Below are 26,962 nucleotides of genomic sequence, written 5' to 3'. Positions count from 1 at the left end.
TTGACTTCTTATCTAATTTGCCCATAACTGATGGAACTGATGGACTAAAATGTAAAAAAAAAAACACTTAACTATACTGCAAACACTGACCTGGGGGCCGATTTTTGAGTCTCACTGTCACTAAAATACCGGTTGAAAACGGTGAATTGCCTATTATTTTCAGTGACAATTTTCTGAATTCGAACGCCGTGAGACTCAAAAATCGGCCCCCAGAGGAGTGGTTTTTAATTTTCGACCACTAGATTTCGTTCATTAATATCTCCAATATTAGGCATTTTTTAAATTATCCTATTAGACAGGGAGATCGGTTTCATTCATTAATATCTCCAATACTAGGCATTTAAATTCTACTAAGTAATAGACAGACCGATCGACTTCGTTTATTAATATCTACAATACCACTAGATTCCCAATTTCTAGCGCTCGTATTCCAAAAGTAGCATTTCGCATTTTCTTACAGATTTTTTTTGTGCTCGAAATTCACAAAATCGTCCCACGGTCAGCCGAGTCCCTAAGGGCCACTTGCACCAACCACTTAACTCAGGGTTAGTGGGCCATCATCTGTCAAATTCCATATAAAATGGTGGGTTAACCCTCCGTTTTCGTTGGGCCCTAATGAATTAACTCCTTGCACCAGACGTGTGCGACGTACTCACTCAACTGCGATTATTTTTGTCTAAGTACCTATTATTGTTTATTCACCCCATTTTGTTGATCCTTATTGCAAAGAGATAAGGTCTACGTCTGCACGATATTTGTATTAACTGTAGCACAGTGAAATTTCAAAGAAAATATTTTACTCCTTCACACTGTTTTCTTTACTCTATTTATATTAAATAATTTAACTTTATTATACTTACATCGCGTTGTAGTATGTCCAGAGTAACCAATACAACATTTTACATACATATTACTATGGTGATGTGTACCTGATTGTCTTACATTACTGTAGGGGAATTTCGTCCAGGTTTGTCAAGAAAGAGCAAAATCAAATATTTTACGCCAAAATAGGTTATCAATCTTAATATAACTCTACCATTGTTAGAACTGTCAACACAAACAACACTTACATAAACCAAGTTAACGTATTTTTTTATCTTAAGTAAAAGTTAAACATTAGCTTTGTATGCTATTACCCGTCAAATAGTAGAAGCAATGTGAAGTTTCGTACAGACAGACATACTACTTAATACTTTCGGCGGTGAAGTGAATTAAGCATTTACAACCTACAGGTTGTCTGAAGCTCGACGAAGCGGAACTGTAGTTTAGGATACTTACTCGTGTAGTCAGTGCGGGTTGTCGAGCAGTAGCGGGTCTCGCAGGCGGGTGTCGGTCGCCAGCGAGCGTGTGTCGAAGGCGCGAAAGGCGCGTGTTCCGCGAGGAGGGCCTGAGCTCGCGCGACCGTCCTCCTCGACTGAGCGCACCACACTGCTTATCGACCTCTCGCCTCTCACTTGCCGCCCTAATACGCCGCCGCGCCCGCCTACGGCGCACCGTTGCCAAAATGTGAGGAACCTTTAACAATTCATCTGTCACTACCCTTGCCCTTGCGATCGATGCAAAGTGTGACGGTGGACCAGGTCCATGACTGCCGGACGTGTTACCTGCATCTTGTATGTCCGCAAATCCAACTTAGACCTAAGTACGCTAACTTCCCACGATCGATTACCTCAAAGAAAGCTTTTTCGCTTGTTGTTCCGCTGCGGAGAAAAACAATAAATGAGTAGGTACCGACTATGGACAAAGAACCATCGCCGTTACTAAATAACTATTTGATTTTTGTAACTTAACCAGCACCGATAGCATGGTCGCGCGATAGTCGATTAAACTTCAGGCCGTCCCTATCACACTTACAAATACATAGTGCGAAAAGGACGGCCTGATGTTATATCATTTATCGCTCGACCATGATTGCCTGCCTGGTATAATGTAATTTTGGTAAATTAACCTGTGCAAGTACGTAAAAAATATCTAAAACTTCACTGAAACTTTTTCAAATTTTAGTGTTCAATTGTTATTCATAACATTCAACATTAAATATTTGTATAAAAAAATATAACAGTCGCCACCGTGCTAATCACGACACGTTATAGTTCTGCCTCTACTATGTATCTTCGCTACATACGGGGAAACCAATGTTATCGGTTACGGCGTAGCGCTACGGCCGTAGCTCAGCATTGAATGGGTTCATACATAATAGAATAACAAAAAGTTAAATGATGGTCATGATTTTATATTAAATTGTTATAATATTTTTGGTGATCATTTACTATTTTTGTTGTTAGTAAAAATGTTTGTTTTATGTTAAAACTTTACTAAATCTGATTGATAAGCCTTTTCCAGACCTCACAAAATTCGACTAAGATGACACTAATTAATAGATTTATTACTGACCGACTGAAGGTCCAGTTTCGGCTAAAAAATCATGTTTCGGTCGTAGTTTTGGTTTCGGCTAAAAATCGACCGAATCGTAAATATGACTTTTGAAATGGTATTACTGTCGATTTAAGTTCCTGGGAAGGTGATAAGAGCCTACACAATTTAATAAAGAGGATAGCGATCATTCAAAATAACAAAAATACCTACCTGTTACTAAATTTAGTCTTGTACTATGTTACCTATACGTTAATTGCGTTATTACTTCATTCAAATTTTAGTTCCATTTCTACTCCTTTTTGCAATGATGTACAAAGGGGGCTACAAAATTATTAATTTTTATTACCTAATTAACTTTCTGAGCTATCTGCTACCTGACAGTTTTATAAAAACAAGATGCTGTGAATCCAATGGAGACTGATGTGAGACATAGAACCAACAAATAAACCATTTAAAAATCCAACATCTTTAACCCTTTTGCTGATAGTGCTCCGCCTGTCGACGTACTGTCACTGAAAATACATATACGGGTATGTCCTTTCTGCGGCAGTAGTTCGGCTGTCGACGTAGTGTCAGCGAATGGATTAACCCTTCATATGCTTAGACACGGATCCGTGCATGGGAATTTTAATCTATTGTTATAAATGTCAAAGTGAGGGGTTAACTCGTTTGCTGCGGTACCGGGCCGAAAACCGTTATACAAAGTATGATTAACTGCGAGTTACCTTAATTGCCGCAGCGAAGGTGTTAATAAGATTCGCCGTAAACTATAGTTTGGCAGGCTCTTAGAACGCTGAAAGTGCCAGAATTCAGACCTAATACGAGACATGTGCAACGAAGGCAGTACAAAAACAAAACCTTACAGCGGGCTTGAGTACGACGGTTGCAGTTTAACAGGGCACCTTGGCCTCCCACCCACGTGTCTGCCCACTGTCCATCAGCGATCTGCACTGAGCCCGATCCTATTTAATCTCCTGATGAGGTATCTCAGAAAAGTCATCCTCACTTTCTAGATACGTGGCAAACCAAGAACAAACGGGCCTCCCGCTCGTTTTTGCCCAGAACATGCAAGTTGTGGAATGAGCTACCTTCTGAGGTGTTCCCCTTGCGCTATGACATGGGGTTCTTCAAGAAGCAGGTATTTAGGGTTCTTAAAGGTCGGCAACGCATAGGTGACTCCCCTGATGTTGCTTATGTCCATGGGCGGCGATGACTGCTTTCCATCAGGCGGCTCGTCTGCTCGTTTGCTGCCTATTTCATAAAAAAAAAAATCTGGCACTATTATTGTGTATGATGTTATACGCCGACCTGTGATGCCGCCAGTACGTGCAAGATCTGCAAGCATTTTTAAATCACTGGGCAGTTTTGTCAGTCAGTGGTATGGTCATGGATTGAGCCATAAACTTACCGGAACCACAGGATATATGTATAATAGTACAAGTACAGAAGGCCCACTGCTTTGATGTTCACAAAATGCCGCCTTTTTAAATGCCTACAAAATCTTATACTTTTAAACGAGCAATTCTTGTATATTTATTTATTTATTTATTTATATATATATTTATTTACACTGACGATCTCGGAAACCGCTCTAACGATTTCGCAGAAATTTGTTATGTGGGGGTTTTTGGGGGTGAAAAATCGGTCTAACTTATCCTTAGGTCCCGGAAAACGCGAATTTTCGAGTTTTCATGCGTTTTTCTTCGCGCGCCATCTCGTGTGCAGTTGTTGTACTGTTAAGACAGAATTCTTTCGGTTGATGTAAGTACTATTTATTGCAAACACTAGATGGCGACACAGGTCAAGGCTAAAACGAATAGAAAAATACACTATTTGAGTTTTTGTGGCGAAATGCGCGCCATCTCGTGTGGAGTAGTTGTGTTGTTAAGGCTGAGAATTCTTTCGCTCGATGTAGGTACTATTCATTTTTGAACTAGATGGCGACACATGTCAGGGATACGAAACAGAACCGAGCGAAGCTCGGTTGCCCAGATATTTATTACAAAAACGAGCTGCACGTGCACGGCGTCCAACGCTGGGGTTGCCTATGGATAAAAACGAATTAATACTCAGATAAAATGTACTATACTAGCTATTATATTCAAGTCTTGATGGGTACTTTCTAGGCATGTATATAGTACCTATTTATATCTTTTTGTTTAAATACCAACATCATATTAAGCTTTATTGAACTTTTCCGTGGGACTTAATTAATAGTAGATCTGTGTAAGAATGTCTTATGAATCCGTATTTATTCATGATGCCTATTTAAATAAGCATTATTAGCCATTCCACACGCGGACATCGCATATGAACCTTTAAAAAAAACTCGCGACGTAAAGTAACAATGCAAATGTGAACGTGCGTTCCGTGAGAACGCGCGCCATCCCTGAGTAGGCCTTGGTAAGCATTCACCGCAGCCTATAGATGCCTGCACTCTGCATCCTCGTTGTGCTCTGGCAACCTTACTCTTAGATATATGTGTTTTATACGTAGCACAGCAGTTTTTTTTTATAAAAAAAGGATTTACAAGTTTTTAAGTTTCGATTTCAGTTTCGGCCGAACTAGAGCCAAGGCCGAACCTTCGGTTTCGGTTTCGCTAAAAAAGCATGTTGTGGTCGGTCACTACTTATTATTATACCCTGGTTTGTTCATAAAACGCTCTTGACTATTTTCTCTCTGGTTTTTGAAGTTTCAAGGCTGATTCGAATATTTTTCTATACCTTGTCACGTTGGCATAAAGTGCCCATGTCGAGTACTAGTGCAGCGTCGCTCACGCCTTAGGTACACATTTACAGGCTCGTTTAACATGATTTGCTGAAATCAACTGATAATAAACTTGCATGCCTGGATGCCGGTGAAGAAGCGCCTCTTGCGGCAAAAGTATAAACTGATACGTCCATTGTCCTATGTGTCCTCATGTTTACGAATTGATTTGCCACTAGGGAGCATGAAACCAACAACTTTTCAGGCACAAATGAAGATGGCGCGGTTCAAAATGTTGAATAGTATGTACCGCGTTGTTTGAAAATGTGGCTCGATGAAAATGCTAGTGACTTAATCCTGGGTCAGCTACCAGACTTACCATTTAAGAAAAAATTAAATTATTGTAGGCACCAAGTGTCGCCTTTTAACCATTGCTTACTTAATCTTACGTTTAGGGGTAGGTACATACGAGGTGCGGTCCAAAAGTTTCCGGCCTAACAAAGAAAGGGCTTACATATCTTTACAATTTTATTTTTATTTTTTAATATAGTCTTCCTCTGTCACAACGCACTTTTCAAATCTCTTTATAAGCTTCTCCATCACCCAATAAAAATAATAAAGATTTTTGTCCTCAAAATCGCCCTAAACCGCACGGGTCACTTCGTCAAACGAAGATTTTTTTTTCTACTTCAGTCTACCTTAAGTTTTTAGAACAAATAATAATCACTTGGGGTCACGTCTCGAATATAAGGTAGGTGCCGAATATTTTTGAAGACACATTTCGTCATAGCAACCTTGTAAAATGAAGCAGCGTGAACGGGGAAATTGTCGCGGAGATGCCCTTGTGCCTCTGCTAAGTTTTTAAAGACTATTCTGCATAATCTGCTATCGTAATTGGCCAAAAAATATTGCGTAGCATCTGCTATTTACCGTAGTCTACCCTTCTTTTATGTAAATCGTTAGAATTTCGTGACAACCCTAGAATACCGTAGCCTTTATCTTTTTTCGTGCATTTTGTGACAGAGGTTGTTCTAGGCGCCTTTTCACCATGACGTTGTCACTCCATTAATTTTCTTTTGTACAGAGTATCGTCTTACATAACCATGGTTTCATCTACAGTAGCAATTGCATTCAAAAAACTCGCTACGCGGTGTCTATGCTGGTCTCAAGTTTCATGAACTCACGGTTTTTCACTCATCTCGCTGTAAGCACGATAAAAGTTTGGGCACTAACCTAGCACTAAACACCGTAAAAAAACCTACAGCCAACAGACACCTAAAGAAACTATACACCAAAAAGTGGAATAAATGACGAACACAATGATATCCATACTTTTTAACTCTTCCGCCATATTTGTCGGGCCGGAGACATTTGGACCGCACCTCGTAATTATTTACTTTAATATTTAATAACGAATTTTGTTTAGGTGTTGATCTCATACTTCTACAGTAAATAATTTTAACTTGATTGGCGTTGAACAAGGACGATATAATACGGGACAGACAAAGCTCATACAAAAAAGCGAACCCCTGAAATGTATGGGCCTTTTAGGCTTAAAACTAGATGGCGCTGTTTCGCAGCCTGGAAGCGGCCAAAATCATATTTTCCCAGAATATTATTGCGTGTTTTTATTTTTATAAGAACAAATGACACTTCTTTATTTTAATATCATGATATTACGTCAATACACATTTTGATAAAAAATGGTGTGATACTATAGGTACTATTTATACAGCACGACCACAAATGATTTTATTAATTCTGTTGCGCTACAAATTCACGAAAAAAATGTACTTTGTACTTACGTTTAAAAAAATGTATCCTTATGGTTTTGGAGTTTCGACATATGGGCCGTGGTCGTGCTAGGTAGGTACTCCCTGGCACGACCACACTATATTTAATGAGTTTTTAAATTTCTGTTGCAGTACAAATTCACGAAAAAAAATATGCTTTTTTGTACTTACCGAAACTCCGAAACATTTATTTAAACGTAAGTACGAAAAAGAACATTTTTTTCGTGAATTTGTACCGCAACAGAATTAATAAAATCATCCGTGGTCGTGCTGTATAGTATCACACAAAAAATGAATAAATTTGTAGGCATCATCAGTGTAGTTTTGATAGTATTTAATAGGTGGCGCAAAAAAAATCGAGGTAATATTCTGTATGAAGAGTGTATATCCTATATAAGAAATTATCCTTAGAAAATCATCAAGTTGATTTATTTTGATGTTTTACTAATGATAGGACACTCAACCGCAAAATAAAACAAACGTATTGTTCATAAGAATGTATTGTTGATAATCGAATTGACGATACCAAAAATTCTTATACAGTCAAATAGTAACCACATTAAATGCCCTGTTACAGCGGGAACGAAACGGATCTACATATGGAATAACAAATCACTAATGTATTATTACATTGGTTCTTACTAATGGTCAGCATTTGATGTGAGCAACATTATTCCACCGCGAGCACAGCATTTCTTTGCAGTTTAATTGATTGCATGGTTGTCACGGTCACGGTTTCGGTGGCGAATAAGGACATTTTACTCTACATCACACACTGTTGAGCAATGAAAGCAAATACACTTTGTACCGAATATCTTTGTAATATTGTATGTTTCAATACCTTTAGGTGTTAAATAAATACCGGAAACATAGTTTTGCAGATAAAATAATTCCTGACATTTTGGAACTTAGGACATGACGATATTAAATTCATTTAATAAAACTTTGAATCGCTACTAAGCGTTAATGAGAATACCTATCTATATAAACTCTATCATACATAGAGGTAAATTAGATATCAAATTAAATAAATTGCAATTTAGTTAGATAGTTACTCTCATTTACGCTTATATCGATTTTAAAGAGGAATGAATCGAAATTTTGAATCAATAGCGTCAGAAAAGAGTTACATTTATTTTGTTTGAAAATCGTACGAAACAAAACGAAAGCAACTCTATATTTAGTATATTATCAGATAAGGTACTGGTAAGCTTAATTCTTTTGAGTTGTTCAGTTATTTTAGGGATCATCCATAAATTACGTCACACGTTAAGGGGGAGGGAGGGAGTCGACGAAGTGTGACAATGTGTGACAAGGGGGTGGGAGGGGTCCTACATTTCGTGACGTCACATTTCAAAATCTATCGTAATCTAAGGGTTAAAACACGAAATTTAAACTGTTATTTTATGAAAACTTCATAGACATATACAAATACAGGATGTTCAGTAACCGGACGAAAAGCCAAAAGTAGGCGATAGTCTAGGCCATTTAGAACATTCTTTAGCTATAAATGTCTTGGACAACATTTTATTTGTCGTTTTTTTTTAAACTTCTCGGTCAAAACTCCAAAATTTTGAGACTAAATCGATAAGCATGCTCTTGTTATTGTAGAAAGTTGTTTTGGTTTTATTTCGTATTGTAAAATGTCTATCGTATACCATAAAATAAATTTGAAACATCTGTGTCTAAAGAAAATCAAACTACAGCGATTTAAAAATTGAATAACATAAAAAAAATGATTTGAGTAATTTGACTACTTAGGTCAAAAAAAACCACCAGGGAGGAGGAAATTATAATTCGCATCCAGAGTGCGCTGCGGTGCAGTGCAGCCCTCCATAAAGTGTTGGTGTCCAGGCTTCTCAGTAGAAATACTAAGCTGAGAATATATAACACCGTAATTCGACCAATCCTAATGTATGGCTGTGAGGCCTGGACACTAACACAAAAAGAGGAAAGTCGGCTCCTTGTAGCGGAAAGGAAGATATACCGGAAAATCCTGGGACCTGTCAAGAGAGATGACGGCACGTGGAGGATAAGGAGGAATACCGAAATAGAGGAGTTGGTGGGCGAAGCGAACATCATCGGCGTAACCAAATCCCACAGACTTCGCTGGTTCGGCCACCTACTCAGAATGGGAGAGGATCGGGCTGCCAAGAGGGCGTATCTGGGAAGACCAACTGGTGGCCGCCCGGCGGGTCGGCCCAGATACCGCTGGGGAGACAGCGTGATGGCGGATTTGTGTCAGCTACAAGCCGATAATTGGCAGGAAGCTGCGCAGGATCGGGATAAGTGGCGTGCTCTCGTTTTGGAGGCCAAGATCCTCTTTGGATCACAGTGCCATACTAGTTAGTTAGTTAGGTCAAAAAAAAAAACTAAAATTTGTTTAAGCCATGTATGGCTAAAAATGTTCTTAATGGCCTAGATCAGGATCACCTATTTTCGACTTTATATCTGGTTATAAATATAAGATACCAATTGTATTGTCAACCGATTCAGAATGTGGAATCTTGAGCGTTGCGGGGGTTTCAAGGCGTAGGTTAAATAAATTTGTCACACACACACACACACCAACACGTGGAAAATATTAACTGCAAAACATCAAACAATTTAGTTTGATATTTTTTTTTTTAAACATTTAAGAGTCAAAATCATCATTTTGTCATTCGTTTTTGAAGTATCAAGTGTGGTGAAGAATAATTTAAGTACATAAATGGAAATAAGATTGATTTTTAACCGCTGTTTTCATTCAATAATTTCAATATGTAAATTTGCAAAATATGTGACGTCACACTAGGGAGGGGGGAGTCTAACAAATGTGACAAGGAGGGGGGGAGGGGTCAAAAATCACGATTTTTAGTGTGACGTAATTTATGGATGATCCCTTACACAGAATATGTTCTAAATCATTGTTTCGTTGCTTAGCAGTAACTGTGAGAGTCGTTTTACATATACCTTTTTCTACAGATATAAATGCTATAATTATAAACACAAGTTCACCAGTTTGGATGCCGCAAAGAAGCAAATCTTGTGGTGTAAAAAGTTCAATCGAGTTTTAACTTCATAGTTCCATTAAGTTCTTGATTGTGTGGTGTTATCTGATTTGCTAGACGGTCGCTGTAGTGCCAGCGACATCTAGGTAGGAATGTAGAGGATCATTCGAGTGTCACAGTCGGCACGCGGCGGGGCTATCAACTCGTTGCATACGTCAACACTATTCAATTAACTTTTATTACATAATGTGTAGAAAATATTACATGCTACGGCTTTTCTGTTTCACTACATACAGGTTTTTACTGATTCAGTTTCTTTGAGAGAAACATCTCTTAGCGCGAGCGTATAAGGGCCAAAGCTGGCAAATGATGTGTTTACGTACATAAATAAGTGGCCTTTTAATGCAACCTGTATCTTTCAAACATCTCAATAAAAACTAAATTATTAATTTTAGTGCATTACTCAATCTGTCAGTTGCCTCAGCGTCTCTGACCCACGATCACACTACATGTTTCCGTACAACGTATTACAATATTTACTATAATTATTATACTATAAAATTAACACAAGTCATATAAATATATATTTAAGTAATCATGGGATCATCACATTTTGGAATAATTTCTACTTGTTTTAGATTAGATTATTAAAATGTTGCACCTGTTCTTATCACACCGTCAAGTAAGGAGTAACGCACGCTGGGGCCGCATCTGCGTGTTGAATTACAACTTGAATCATAATCAGAAGGGCCGAGGGTCAGGTGATACTGCACAATGCCTCCTCCAAAAATGATCCTTTTCGTTCATATCACGCTGCGTAGGTAAGCTATGCCTGCCACACACGATTAACTTGAAAAGTTTCAGACTCGTCCAAAAACTGCAGTGTCGCTATTCCATGTGCAGTTCTGAGTGAAGAGTGTTAAATAGTAACCGTGAATGGTTGGCTTTATGTTAAACACGTACTAGTGCTAGCGTGCGTTACGCCTTACAGTTGATAATGATGATATTTCTTTGTTCCTATCTGCTACAGCACTACCACATTTATTTCATTTATAGAAAATCTGAGACAGACTGGACCGTAGCGGGCGACTAGTGCAAACTTCTAATAATTATCAACAGTAATTATATATTTGCATCAGACAAGCTACTCCATTTTATCGAACGATATTAAAGCTTGACCAGAAATATATTATATATATCTTTGTCTGAGTACCCACAACACAAGCTTTCTTGAGCTTACCGTGGGCCTCAGTCAATCTGTGTAAGAATGTCCTGTAATATTTATTTATTTATTTATTTATTATATGACTACGCGCCATGTTGCGGAATTTCAATAGAACTATTTTTTTCATACTAAACTGAATTGTCAACGCATACATCAGAATAACGGCGCCCTCTTGACAATAGTCATATATTTCTCGTCAGGCTTTAGGCTAATATTATGAGTGCTTTGTCGTGGCAACCAATACGATTTGACAATTCGTGCACTAATACTATTAGTCCAACATCGTTCGAGAAATGGGCCCCAGCGCAATTATAGGTATTAATCAATGACATGGTCCAGAGTGAAAATGATCTGTGTAACCTGTTGTAGTAGAAATACTATAAAAGCTACTCTTTTTCTATATTTATTGCTCCTTTGCTTTCTAATATATTCATTTTATACAGATATTTACCACTCAGAAAAAAGTCAAATACATTTCCAACTGTTTAAAAAAAAAGACATTAATAGTGGGAATTAAGAAAAAGATTACATATTTAAGCGTAATAAGATTTGTGATTAGTCGTAAGTTAAACGATTCAATTGTAGTTCGAACATTAACATATGAATTATATTAATTGGTATGTATTGTACTTAACTCATACACATATAAGTACATAGTATAGACTAACACACTTTTATGAATACAACTTAAATATAAATGGATCAATTGTTGTAACACAATGGAATCAATAACTTAGGAGTAAGAGAAATGAGGAGGCACGCTGAACGCCAGTACAAGCCAGAGTATTGAGACATGGCGGCGACAGCAGTTGGTTATAGTTTCGTCACCTGCCATGGTAAATATCAGATTACATCCTCATTACACAGTAACGAACTATGTTTTTTTTTCAATTCACCCGTATTACTATATGCCAAAATTATTCATTGATAAAGTGCATACGCAATTGCTGCATCCTACAATAGCAATTCAAATAAACATGGTATTGCTGTAAGTTAATTAATATATCCCTTACATTACTGTCAAAATATTAAAAAAAAAAGATTTGTATCGAGCTAATACATGATTATAAATAAGTATAAGACACGTAAAAAAGACGCACCAAAATAGTATATAAAAATTAAGTAAAATCACTTCATTATTAAATAATTATCCCAATCGTCACACAATAAAACATTAAACACAGTTCCCAGGAGTCTAAGCCGAGTGATAGGAACTAGATTTTGTTCGTACACAATGCACCAGTGATTATTAGGACCTATTTACACGGTGCGAGAACTCGCATGCGAGTTTCATTGCACTGCGGTATTCCATTACTGATCTGAGCTGAATGTAACCTGAGCGGTCCGCAATGTACCAAAATCGCATGCGTGTTCGAGAATCGCGCCGAAAAATAAGGCCGTCATGCTGTGTCCCGTTTGTCAAACAAGGCAAGCCGCGTCGTTGCTGCGTTTGAGCGCTTTTATTTGGAGTAAGGGCCGGTTACGCTAAAAAATATTACGACAATATTCTCTGCATGTAGTTCTCTATATCGAAATGTGAATGATATATTTAAGTATTTTATTTAACACATATCAATGATATCATTCTGGTGCTGCAAGTATATCTAAAGTGCCTGAGCCTTTTTAAAAATGCGATAATTGAAAAAAAAAGCACAGACTGTTTTATTTGCACTCATACTAGTTGGGCTGTCAAAAGCCTTAGGTATTCAGTATATTTATGTTTGAGACGGTTGTTTAATTGAGCAACATACATGCATTTCGAGATAAGCTGGACATTTACGACCTTAATAGGCTACAGTTGCAATGAGCGGTATATTGTTATTGGTAAAAATAATGCTACAAATTAAAATTCATTTAGTGAAATAACCGTCTACCACTGTAAATAGTTCTACATCGGCCGATGACACACTTCATTTCATCTGGACATTCAACTACTAAAATAAATGTAAATAATATTGATAGCTTAAAATTATGTTTAAAAACGTAACTAACACATGTGACAATTGTTAAAAATATGAGTCACATTAGAATTGTCGGAATCATAAAAGTATTTCACTATGTTGTAATACTTTTAAAACCGAATACGCACAGTAACCAACAATAAGGGCTTATTTACACGGTGCGAGAGTTCTCGTTCGCGAATGCTGATTATATGTGACTTCAACAGTCAGTGATGTTAAAATACACGAGCTGGCGCGCCGTCTAAATGAGCCTTTAGTGTGTAAATGATTGCGAGTTCCGTTCACTTTAGTCTCGGGTATAAGGAGTCGCACAGACGGGAGTGTCGTGCAGGCGACGGCGACGGCGGGGCGGGGCGATCAGGACGAGGTGCCCGCCTCGCCGCCCTCCTGGAAGGTGCTCGCGGACGCGGAGAACGGCGCGCCCAAACCGTACAGGTGCCCACTAGAGCTCTCGATGTTGTCGTCGAAAAATATCTGCAAGCGTACAACCGATTTTATGTTCTGACCAAAGACAATATGTACAGGGCCCGTAACTTTCATGCCGATGACATCAATTTGACGTCACGCTACATATAGGATGATTCGAATAGTTCTATTGTAATAATTAATCATTATTAACCGACTTCAAAAAAGGAGGAGGTTCTCAATTCGACTGAATTTTTTTTTTAATCAATTTAATCGTTTACAAATTACTTCAAAACTGAGTTGTCCGTCTTTGATCGCAGCTATTCATACAACCAAAACATAAAAAATGCCTCGGAATAATTAATACCTACTCAACATCAGTACAAAATTTGACACGTGAAACGAAAATTAAGTTTTGTTTTTGTTTTATAATTTATTGAAATATAGTACAAAACTGTTTAGTAAAATGTATGTATAAAAAATAAACAAATAATTTAATTTATTTTTCAAGTATCAAGTAGGTATTAATTGTTTCACGTATGAATAGATTAGTTTTGAAGTCATGATTAAAATGATTTATGAATAATGATTAATTATTAAATAAAACTCTGAATCATTCTATATGCAGCGTGACGTCAAGTTTATGTCATCGGCATGAAAGTTACGGGCCTGCATATGTAACTCTGTAAAGACAGATAAAGTCTAAGAAAAAAACGTACCTCAGAACCATACAGAAAAAGGTACGGTGACCTAGATGGCGTTACACCTTTGGGGGACGCTCGTTTAGGTGGCGCTAATATTAATATTTGGCATTCAAACACATATCAAGCTAAAAATATGGGCCTAATTTTCAGAACTGAGGTTCAAAAGTTTTAAGCCTGTGTCGAGAGATGGCAGTCTATACATTGTGATTACATATTTTACTTTGACAGTAACTCTCTACAATAATACTCGATCCTCTTTGGTTCTGACCCTCTAGCACAACTTGCCTTGTTGCGCGCGAGTCCATTCCATACTTGAAGTCGAGCTTGATGTATGAACTCGCGCGCGACAAGGCAAGTTGTGCTAAAGGGGCTGGTGTATCGCCTCTCTAGACGAAAAACGTCACTATCTCACAAATTTATTTAAGAAATATTTTCTGTTCTCCATGGTCAGTATGAAAACTGTTATTTCTTTTTCGCGATTTTCATATTTGTTCCTTGGGAAACCTTCTTCAGAAACACCATCTTAACACGTTTTTCACAATCCATACTAATATGATAAATGAGAAAGTGTGTGTGTCTGTTTGTTTGTCCGTTTTTCACGGCAAAACGGAGCGATGAATTAACGTGATTTTTTAAGTGGAGGTAGTTGAAGGGATAGAGAGTGACATAGGCTACTTTTTGTCTCTTTCTAACCCCCCACTTCCCTAAAATTAGGAGTGGAAATTTGAATGGACCATTACTCAATTTTCGAATTTAACGCGAGCGAACCCGCGGGCGAATGCTAATTTGTATATATATATATAGTATATTTAAAATACAAGCACAATGGAGGATTTGTAGGAGGTAGGGCATAGCGAGTGATATTCCGCTTTGTGTGGTAGGGCACAGAACAGCGGATATCGTCTCGCTCGAATCTAGAGCAGAGCCCAACTGGGGTAGTACCTCCGCCTTACAGAAGACCGCAGCCAAATAGCACTAGACCCTACTCATAGTGTTGTGTTCCTGCCGGTGAGTAAGGCTGCCAGAGCTCAGCGAGGGTGCGGTGTGCTGATGACGGGAGGAACTAACTTGTTCCGTCTATTGTCCTTTGAGTCGTCGGCAACCCGAACCCTCCTAGGAGCTTGTACACTCCTTTTTACTGTGTACTTAACACAGCAAAAGGGAGTGTACAAGTTTCTAATGGGGTGGCAACGCGCATGTGACACTGTTTGAGTTGCAGGCGTCCATAGGTTACGGTGACCGCTTTACATCAGGCGGGCCGTATGCTTGTTTGCCACCGACGTAGTATAAAAAAAAAAAAAAAATGGGTATACCTCTTTGATCTTGAAGAACGCCATCCCAGTGAGGTGGGAGTCGGAACCAGCCTGGTGCTGCGGGCCCACGCGCCGCAGCTCCAGCTGGTCTGCCACCTCCTGTAATCCCCCTTCAGATTTTTGCAGAGCTTCATGAGGTACTGCAAAAAAAAACAGTTTGCCAATATTTACCGCGAGCCTTCGATTATTGACCGGTTTGGCCTAGTCGGTAGTGACCCTGCCTGCTACGCCACGGTCCCGGGATCGAATCCCGGTAAGGGCATTTATTTGTGTGATGAGCACACCATATGAATCATTACCAAAACTGTATTTCGAAGTTCAAATCAAAAAACCGGCAAAGAGCGTGTCGGGCCACGCTCAGTGTAGGGTTCCGTAGTTTTCCGTATTTTTCTCAAATACTACTGAACCTGTCAAGTTCAAAACAATTTTCCTTGAAAGTCTTTATAACGTTCTACTTTTGTGATTTTTTTCATATTTTTTTAACATACGGTTCAAAAGTTAGAGGGGGGGACACACTTTTTTTTCCTTTAGGAGCGATTATTTCCGAAAATATTAATATTATCAAAAAACGATTTTAGTAAACCCTTATTCATTTTTAAATACCTATCCAACAAAATTTAACACGTTGGGGTTGGAATGAAAAAAAAAACAAGTCCCCACTTTACATGTAGGGGTACCCTAACGAAACATTTTTTTCCACTATTTATTTTACCACTTTGTCGGCGTGATTGATACGTAGGTCACTCGATAAATTGTGAGATGCTCGAAATTTTAAAATGGAACGCACCCATATTATATGTTTTTAAAAAGCAAATTTATTTGGAAATAGAACACAAGAAGCCAATTCGGTTCAATTTTAAAAATAAATTTGTTTCTTTTGTTTTACTACAACGGTTCCCGCGTTTTTTCTTTGAAACGATGGAGCTGACCCGCGAGCATTTGCGTGCTATGATATTTTATGATTTTAAATTTGGTTTAACCGAACAACTGAGTTTGCAACGATTACAATCAGCATTAGGAGAGTCTGCTCCATCCCAAGCAACTGTTTTTAGATGGTTTAGTGAATTCAAGAGGGGTAAAACTAACCTCGAAGATGACCACAGAAGTGGTCGCCCGCAAACAGCAGTAATTGCAGAAAACGTATGGACTACTGAAATGTTAGTGCGAGAAGACCCACGAATTTACATACACCGACATCGAGAAAATCCTAGGCGTTAGTTCGCCACAAGTTTTCCAAGCAGTGCGGGAGAGGAGACCAAAGGCTGGGCTTCGGGAATCATGCTGCATCACGACAACGCCTCTTCCCACACGTCCCTCAGAGCAAAGGCGTTTATTGAAGAAACTGGGATTGAAACCTTGCCTCATCCACCCTACAGCCCTGACTTGGCTCCCTGTGATTTCTTTTTATTCCCGACAGTAAAGGAAAAAATAAAAGGAAAGTTTTTTTCGAGTGCCGAAGAAGCAGTGGCTGCCTATGAAGTAGCAATTTCTGGCCTAACCGATGAAGACTGGCAAAAGTGCTTCCAAAGTTGGTTTAGACGTATGGAACTTTGTATAAAAAATGACGGAGAGTATTTCGAAAAGATGTAAAATAAATAGTGTTAATATCTTCAATAGTTTTTTTGTATCTCAAAACTTTTCGAGTGACCCACGTATTGGCTACGTGCACGACAATTACGCCCACTACCATGTGAACTTGAAGTGGAAAATATCAAAAAATTACATGTAAACAAACATTATATTTTAACGATTTTTCGTTAATTTTAAATAAATCGAATAACAAGAGCTACTATTTCAAGTGTAGTTTAGGTAGATAGATTATAAAGACATGTATATAATATCAAAAATCAGTTTCCAAAGCATTACTCACGGTATAAACTTCCAACCCCAGACTACAGAAAGAGTCAATAAATTGGTGCTGGCAGGGCATATAAGGAATCTTGAAGAACATAGGAGTAATGGTACAAGTTCTTTGAGCTAGTGATATGGTATTCGCTGAACCTCCGTCCCGTTAATGCTATATAAAACAAATCTAAACGTAAGTACCTAGTCATGTCCGCGGCCCCAGAAATATCCGACACGGGCCTATTCCCAGGCTAGGCCTGAATCTTTAAGCATAATCTTTTACGGTAGGAAAAATACTAACAGCGTATTGAACAATATTAGGTAAACAAAGCTTAAAATAATTTATTATAATGGTTTGTTTTGACATGTCACTTACGTTTTCTTTTCACCGTAGCTATCCATTTAGTTCTTTGATCCAATTTCCAGTGTGCTCTAAGAAACGCATATAACGTGCAACGACTATTTATGCCATTATTTTTACAATTAACAACGAAACAACATTGATGCCCCATATCGAACATTACACATTGTATTATATTTTATGAGTTTTGATGGATGACAACCACAATCAGTGTCGATTTTGACCACCGCAAGCACTGCGATCGCTTTGCTTACCCCCTCCATGCACTTCGCACGAAGCCAATACATATTGGTACCAAATTTCAGCTTTCTAGACCTAACGATCACTGAGATTATCCGCCGACGGACGGACGGACGGACGGACAGACAGACATGGCGAAACTATAAGGGTTCCTAGTTGACTATGGAACCCTAAAAACGGTACAACTATCATAAGCCAAAAACGTACTTATATACTGATATTGTTTACACTCCAGTAAAGCCTAAAAAAGGTTGGCAACTCCTTGTTTATCATACGGTCTTGCCTGAGTAGGCACAATTTCGAAGTTACATATTTCAAAACATAAAACTAGAAATTGAACGCGTTTTGAGTAGATTAATAGTACTAGTCAGAAATAACGGTTATTAAATGACTACCTTACTTACATAGTTTTTTTAGTACATACATACATACATACATACAATCACGCCTGTATCCCATAAAGGGGTAGGCAGAGCACATGAAACTACTAAGGCTTCAGGGCCACTCTTGGCAAATAAGGGGTTAAAAGAAAACTAAACTTTTTTAGTACATATTTGATAAAATAGCGATATCTTCCGATTACTACAAAGATCACGATATACTAGTAAACATTGATTTAATACTGGTATTTACGTTCGCACTATTTAAACTTCCGGGAAATATTTTTCGCGTCTAACAGGATACGGTTATTTGTTGTCGCTGACTTAACCCTTAAATGCATGAATTATTCTTTTAATGAGATATTAATATATGTGATAGACAATGGTTTTCTGACTCTGGGAAAAATAATAAAAAAAATATTTAAGATCGATTTTTATATTAAATCAGTGTTAGAAGTTAAATAGACCAAATATTATTTATATAAATATATCGTAATTGATAAGTTTTATTTAAAAGAAATGACTACTATTAAAAAGGTACACTATTTGTGGAACCCCTATAATAAAATATTTAAACATAAAATAATTACTAACTCTGAAAAAATCTGCCCAAATCATTTACTAAAAATCGCCATCATCCAGTTTTTTCACACTTTTCCGCCATTTTATCTTAATCCTTAATTAAATGCATGATTTTTTTATTTTTGGTTGGAAATAATGTTTTTATTTAGTTATTTAGATGCAGGATCTAGGAATAATATATAAAAACGTCCAGCTTATATTTTGGCTAGTTTATTTAAAAATATATGCATTGTAGCCAAATGGCAACAATATGCATTAAAGGGTTAATATCTGGCAGTTGTTAAATAGAACCTAATTTATACAAATGAAGTGTTCTTTGAAATTTTTAATATATGATTATTACAAGTGTAGTGGTATTCCTGCTCAGCGATATATGTATGAGTAGCACTAAAACTTACTCATAGAAAGGTAGAGCTCGAAAAAAGTGGCGGAGCGTTACGGCTCAGCCACGACATTGGTGAAGCGCGACAGCGTACGTGCGAATGAAAAGTCCCATCGCTGTGTCTCACTCCAATGTATGGCTGCCGCTCCTCGCTGTCGCGCTTAGACCAATGTCGTGGCTGAGCCGTTAGGGTCGAAAACGCTAATGTAACGCGACTGGAGTTATTGGCGTTCAAAGGTATAGTATAAAAAAACACCATCGAATATCAAAACAAAATTAGCCGTGAACTAGCTTACCTTGACATCGTAAACTGTGGGGAAGTAAAGCCGCAGACTCTCAAAGAAGTCATTCTCGTCTTGAGGTAAGTTCTGATCGGTGAGCAGCTTTAGCAGGTAGCCAAAGTCATAACCGGAGTGAAAGCTTAACCATTTGATGTTATCCATGAGAACAAGGCCTACAAAAAAATAACACAGTTAATACAAACAAAGTAACAAATATAATGAAATCAAGTGTACACTACACCTCGTTTTTTTTAAATTAGAAATTTGGTAAACAAAGAAGCAGTCATCATCAACCTATCTTCTTAGGACAAATATTAGATGTTAAGAACTTTGACCAGAACGAAAATATAACAGATCAATATTAATTATTTTTAGATTTTTTTAATTGCAAACGCATCATTTGATTTTGCTAAGGCAAATTGGACTGATTATTTATTTATGTATATATTCAAGAAACTAACTTTCAGAAGAACGTTCGTGGAACGCGTACAAAACAATAGAGTATAATATTTTATTAAAATGGTCTGTTTATGATACTGACAGTTGATGAATGACAGTCGCGGCAAAAATGCCTCATATAAAAGACTCGTAATAGATCCTAGACAATTCGGTTATCAGAGAAATATCGGCACAACGAACGCTATAGATACTCTTCTTACTGACGTAGTTCAAAACCTTAACAACGGTTCTAAAGTAGCGGGAGTTTTCTTAGATCTGAGCTCTGCCTTCGATACGGTAGACCACGCGATCCTTATACAAAAATTAGAGTATTATGGAGTTAGAGGTATGATTCTTGACTTAATTAGAAACTACTTACAAAATAGAAAACAATATGTTGAAATAAGGAATACAGTTGAAGGCCAAGAGAGAACTTTTAAATCTAGAGTCACCGCCGTAACAAGGGGCGTTCCGCAAGGGTCTATTTTGGGGCCCATATTATTTATCATGTTTATTAATGATGTCATAAAACACGTACAAACTTCAATAACAGATTTGAACGTAGTGATATTCGCTGACGATACTAATGCAATTATTAGAGCTGATAACGAAAATGACCTTAAAAATAAGGTAAGTACTGCTCTCACGGTTTTTCATGCATGGTTTAAAGAAAATAACCTAAAACTTAATACGGATAAAACTAGCGTAATGTTGTTTAAGAGTGATCGCAAGAACCACAATAAGCTTGAATTTACTTTTGATAATGAGGTAATATGTTCTGTTGAAGGTGTCAAATTTCTTGGTGTTTATATTGATGAATTTCTCAACTGGAAGCAGGAACTAGATCAAGTAGATAAAACAATCAGTTCCGCATGTTACGCTTTAAGAATCCTAAGAGAAGTGATCGAGATAAATCAATTAAAGGCAGTATATTATGCATTAGTTGAATCAAAATTAAGGTATAGCATACAATTCTGGGGTGCTACTTATGATTACAATATTAAAAAGGCATTTTTACTTCAATAAAGAGCGCTAAGAATACTGGTACGTGTGCCACAGTGGGTTTCATGCAAGGAGTTCTTTAACAAATTAGAAATTCTTACTGTGCCAAGTCTATATATACATTTTAATACTTTGTACTGATTTAGTCAAATCTCTGATAACAACTGAAACAGAGGATGATAGGATGCGCAGATTGGCAACAAGAACAAAGAACTTTAATCGCCCTTTTACACCCAAGATTAAGTTAGCTGAATACTGTGCTTGCTACCAAAGTGTTAAAGTTTATAATAAATTACCCGTTGAGCTCAAATCTATTTGTGATCCCGATGCCTTTAAAATTAAGTCGCGTTCATTTTTGCTTCAAAAATGTTATTATTCTATTGATGAATTCTTTTATTGTGACATTGGAAATTAATAATAATTCTTAATACATTGTAGATTACTTTTGTTTGTATTTGTTACGTAATGTCTTTGGCAATATCTGTCTATTAAATTGGTTTCTATCTTTATCTTTTCAATATTATTTTAACCTATTAATAACTTAATGTTAATTAGTAATTTTCTTGTGGACATTTATTTTACCTACATATATATTTTTTTTTAATGTATCTTTCAATGAATTATTAAGTTCTGTTATGTAATTGTATTTTTTCTTCCTCCTCACTATTTTGACAAATGAATTATTGAATGTTATGTTTCTCTAAATATTATGTTTTGTTATTGCATGCATGTGAATATTATGTTTTGATCTTGTGTGCCTAAGATTTAAGATTCAAACACAATGTAATATTGTTAATGAATAAATAACTATGAACTCGTGCTTCGTGCTTAAGTTCTCTCTAATACTAAAAAACATTTTTTTTAGGTATTTAGGTTAGGTATACACATACAACAGATAAATTTGACATTTTGTAATTCTATCTTTCACTGGCATTGGCTCTCCAATGTATTAACTATGTCTTAGAGAAAATGCTGCGCTCGCACGTATTTCGGCGAACATTCGTGAAGACGTGCCGTCTGCTTCGTCGCCCTTGGAGACATGCCATCACGATTATTCGCCGTACCCATAGGGATGCGTTTGTCTTTGGACCACTTGGATTGGACGCGTCCTACCTAAAATCACAACTCTGTCACTGACGATCAAATACATGAAAGACGCGCGTTCCTAGCACACATTGTAAGCTCGCGTAGGTGAACGCGTACAATGTACAAGCATTGTACGCGTTCATGCACCTACGCGTACAATACTTGTACATTGAGTGAGATATGACAGGTTGACTGTTCGCGTTTTTGACAGGCGGTAACTGTGAGGTAACCGAGAGCGGGTGGGCGGCACTTTCAGCGGGGAGTGGCCATACTGTACGATAGTAGGTACTCTTTATTATACTGTGCTAAAATGGTGGAAAAATGACAATGACGAAATGAATGAATGGTGGGGTCCAAAAAATGAGCAGGCCTTTGCCCATCAAGGGAACACTTAAGTAAGCTAATAAAAATATGAGAGCTATGAAAGGCTTAGCTACCTGATGTCATGAGCAACTCGGCAAACTCTAACGGTTCGATGCCATCCTCCTCGTGCTTCCTAAACTGGAGTCCCGAGTTCTGCAGTAAGTCTATTGAGTCCTGCGCATACATGTCCTCTCTGTAAAATGAATTTATTTTATTTAATAAATAAATAAAAAAGCCTTATATTTCTTACAACTTATAAAACGATAAAATACAATTTAAACTTATTTCTACATAATCTAATCTAATACATTTTACATACTAATATTTTAACTATTGCGGTTTGTAAGAACCCCTCGCTACTCGAAGGTGAAGGCCTCCTCTAGTGATCTCCAAGCGTCTCTATTGTTTGCTTTATGCATCCATTGATCACCAGCAAGTCTTACTATGTCGTCAGTCTATGTGATGGTCCCATGGTTTACTTTATTTACAATGCAATAACTATAGTCGGGCGAACAATTATGTCAGTATCATATTTTAGTATCTACTAGCTTTTTGGCTCTTGAAGGCTATGCATATAAAGTAAATATTATGTAAAGGAATGCCTTCGGCATACCGAAAATATTTGAGTCAGCAACAGTACTATGTTAACAGTTTACCCAGTCAATCTGTCATTATAGTACGAATGATATTCAAGTATGTATGAAATAAGATCTCATTTTAGGTTTTTATTGTTTTAGTAAAAACTAGACTAGACTCACTGTAAATTAAATTTAAAGTTAAATTGCCAGGTGGTGTAGCCGGGTGGTGTTTTCCCATTTTCGTCCATGAACGTGAGTCCCAGCTGAATGATCCTCAGCAAATCTACATTGCACCTGAAATAAAGATAGTACAAAATTATAGTGTTATCCGTTCAGGACGCATTTGAAGTAAAATTGCAATCGATTGTATAAGTATATGTATAAGTATATTGTCACTACTTTCAAAAAATTTGGTATGTCACACAGGTCACACTGCTCTTCAAAGTTAAAACGCAGTAAGTCTATATGCATTCCATACATACTTACATTTTTCTTTTCATTTATATTACATTTATAAATCAATTAATACACTGTAAATGTTCCATCATCCTCCTTGCATTATCCTGGCATTTGCCACGGCTCATGGGAGCCTGGGGTTCGCTTTGACAACGAAACCCCAGAATTGGCATAGGCACTAGTTTTTACGAAAGCAACTGCTATCTGACCTTCTAACCCGAAGGGTAAACTAGACCTTATTGGAATTAGTCCGGTTCCCTCACTATGTTTTCCTTCACCGAAAAGCGACTGGCAAATATCAAATGACATTTTGCACATAAATTCCGAAAAACTCATTGGTGCGAGCTGGGGTTCGAACCCGCGACCTTCAGAACGAAAGTCGCACGTACATACCGCTAGGCTACCATCGCAATCCACTGTAAATGTTATACTTAATTATAAATTTCGATTGTGGACCGTACTTGAGTACTGGACAGATTACAAGAGTGGTATTATGCTAACTTAAAAACCATGCAAGAAATGTATGTTTTTTAAAGATACCTCAGTAACTGGTACTGGTAGTCTGCAGTGGACCTAAATTCTCCAATAGGGCGAGCAACTACACCGGGGAACTCGGTGTCCATAGCAACCCAATGGTACTTCTGCACCACCTATTATAAACATAAACCTTATTTATTTTTTTAATTTAGTTTTGTAGAATACTAACCATATATTTAATTATTATGTAATTGCGTACTAACAACAATGATCTCAGTTGGTCCTTGAAATAAATGAATTGAATTGAATTGAATTAAAGTAATGATTGTGTACAGATCCCACTTTATTGCTTACCATATCTTATATGAATAACAAGTCAGGGTGTTCTATGGTGAGCAACTAAGTGGAAATTATTATTTAAAAACAGCACAATTTATAAGTAATTCATGGCAGAATATTATGATGGATCAGTCACTAAACTGACAAGCAATATACTACATAAACACATACACCATTATTTTAAATAATATTTTTTGTTGTTAAATTCAAAAAAATTGTTAGGATCATTAATGTATGTACTGTATGTATAAACAATTTTTTAAGTTTTCATACAGAATTACACTAAAGTTAATGTCAAACATGAACTAGTAAATACACTTGTCCAGTCATTAAAAAATTTTTTTTGAATAACTCAACTTAGACCATTAGGCGCGGTGGTGGGGGCAAGTTGGCGCATCATATATGTACATACAAGCAAAAAACTACCTAATAAGAAAAATCGCTTCTGCACAGGTAAGGCCATGTGGTATAAAAGTTTGACGTACACTGTAAGAGTTAAGAGTTTATTTTAGACATAAAAACCATCCCTTAAATTAAACAGAAATCAATAAAAGCAAGGTCTATATATTATAATTATACAGAGTGGGGCCTGTAACAAAGGCGAAGAATTGAACTCTAGGCTATTCTCCTTATACTGATCAACATTTGTTCGGCGACTTTTAAAAATAACTTGTATTTTGATTTTTATCACCCTTGAAAGTTTTTTCTAAGAGGTAATGTATTGCGAATTCTGTTAAGTCTAAAGTGTGACAGACAACGTCAATGACAACAATAATGGCGTACATTGAAGCTAATATTTATTTTGTATGAAAAATTAAAAATTTAAACTTCATAATTTTTAAGTCACTGAACAAATGTTGATCAGTATAAGGAGAGTAGCCTACAGTTCAATTCTTCGCCTTTGTTACAGGCCCCACTCTGTATATAGTTGTTTCTAACCAGTATAAAAATTCACATAATTAGTTTGCTCTGTAAATCTTGGAAATCCTTCTTGCTCTACCATGCAACTGGCTCAACAATAAAATTTGCTGTTGCACTTGTGCACAAACTGAGAATTAGTTAAGCAATGCATCTAGACATACAATGAATTTTGCCACTGCTGAAATGGAGACCTTCGCTTTGCTCAGGGACTTTAGGGAAACTGCACCTTTGCACATTACATCCACTAATTTCTATGAAACCTGAGCCTACTAGGTACACTATTGTTAGCTTTATATAATTTACAACGTAATATTGGCATTAATTTCTACATTATCGATAATAGTTTTAAAATATTAAATGTTCTGTTTGGACCGAACCTGGCAAATCAAGCAGATGCTACGTCGACCAATCCGGTCGCATTGCGCGACACACTGATTGGCCGAGCGGCACTGACAGCTCTAATATAGACTTGCTTTGCAAAGGAGTTCACAAGATATTCAAGTAAACTTCGAATTATATAAATTGCCGAAAACTTGGTGAGTTAAGTGTTTATAAAACACAGTGATAATAAATAGTAAGTATTTGATTCAATTATGATCTTTTATTTACTCCAATTCCACACCTGATACAAATGGCCGCCAAGAACAGTAAAATCAACATCATGCACCAACACTATGTAGACATACATGAACAAACTTTATATTATTGAAAGCTTTACTTTTATGTTCTATAGGGTTGCAGATTCGGATAAACACATTCGCTGAAGCAGCATTTTAAACAAAATCATAGGGTAAGGTATAGCTTGCTGACCTCTTTGAAACAGTAAGTAGTAAATATACAAAATATCGTCGTAAAGTTTTATTCAAACTTGTTACATACCTGTCTAATTATTTGAAATTCTTCATGTAGGTTGGAATTCCACACATCTTTGATGCCCCCGTCGCCAAGTGGGGGCAGTTGAGCCCCGAAACTGGCGGCGGGCATCTAAAACATCAACACTGACCTGAATAGGCTTCATTTTTAAAGTTCTACCAAACGTAAGGTAATAAAAAAAGTACCTACCATTCTATGAAACTCTTAAAAATGTACTCGAAACTTACCTTGAATCTGTAGTCCGTCTCCGTGTTGGAGGAAATGTCGTTTTTTTTCGAAGCCGTGATTTACTTAAATACCCGAAACCTTAATAGTTTCATAAATATCGTGTAAATTCTACAAATAAAAGGAAACGTTACTCTCACCCTACAGTGCAAGTCTACGGTTCATAAATAATGATTAACAATCAGTAACATTTCAAACGATTTAATAAAGAAATAATAGCTGCTTTGTTGGCAAAATAAATTACTCCTAACGTTTGAACTAAATAAATGCAGTTAAGCCAAAAATCACGGAGCGAAAACCGAAAGGCTGACGCTGTCTCTCTCAATTTGACAATTGAGTGTTGAGTATTGCAAGGTTCAAAAAATATATATCACATTAAGCATTTTTACACGATTAACAGAGTAGTCGTCATCGTCAATGAATGTTATAAACGTCATCTAATAACGCGGAATAATATTATGTAATTTGTATTGCTTTCCTGATCTTATCTTGCATAATGCACCTTGCTGCTAAGAGTGCTAAGCTTGGCAGTCTTTGGCGTCGTGGTTGGCTTGCTTGACGAGATACCGCGCGTCGTGTAACACGTTTCTCTACTTCCGAAGTTATTGTGCAGATGGCGTTGTTGGCACCAATTACAATTTAGGGGTTGCATGCACGGAC

General features: G+C 37.1%; 2 protein-coding genes across 2 annotated transcripts in view; both read right to left on the bottom strand.

Annotated features, from left to right (window-relative positions):
* LOC125240822 (cationic amino acid transporter 2) overlaps positions 1-1,399 on the bottom strand; it is a 114,420-nt gene extending 113,021 nt beyond the window's left edge. Inside the window, exon 1 of the mRNA XM_048148947.1 lies at positions 1,279-1,399. The gene's annotated coding sequence lies outside the window, so the exon portion shown is untranslated. The remainder of the gene's footprint in view (positions 1-1,278) is intronic.
* Positions 1,400-11,158: 9,759 nt separating this feature from the next.
* LOC125240959 (CCR4-NOT transcription complex subunit 7-like) lies at positions 11,159-26,613 on the bottom strand. Its single transcript, XM_048149181.1, is given in 9 exon segments — positions 11,159-13,525; positions 15,474-15,586; positions 15,589-15,613; positions 19,560-19,717; positions 22,508-22,626; positions 23,192-23,305; positions 24,008-24,117; positions 26,084-26,188; positions 26,305-26,613. Coding segments are annotated over 8 exon segments (861 nt in total). The 5' UTR covers positions 26,305-26,613; the 3' UTR covers positions 11,159-13,408.
* Positions 26,614-26,962: the final 349 nt, after the last annotated feature.

This window comes from Leguminivora glycinivorella, chromosome Z, assembly GCF_023078275.1.
Source record: "Leguminivora glycinivorella isolate SPB_JAAS2020 chromosome Z, LegGlyc_1.1, whole genome shotgun sequence".
NCBI lineage: Eukaryota > Metazoa > Arthropoda > Insecta > Lepidoptera > Tortricidae > Leguminivora > Leguminivora glycinivorella.
Note: the sequence above shows the minus strand (reverse complement) of the source record. Positions and strands in the feature narration are given on the sequence as shown.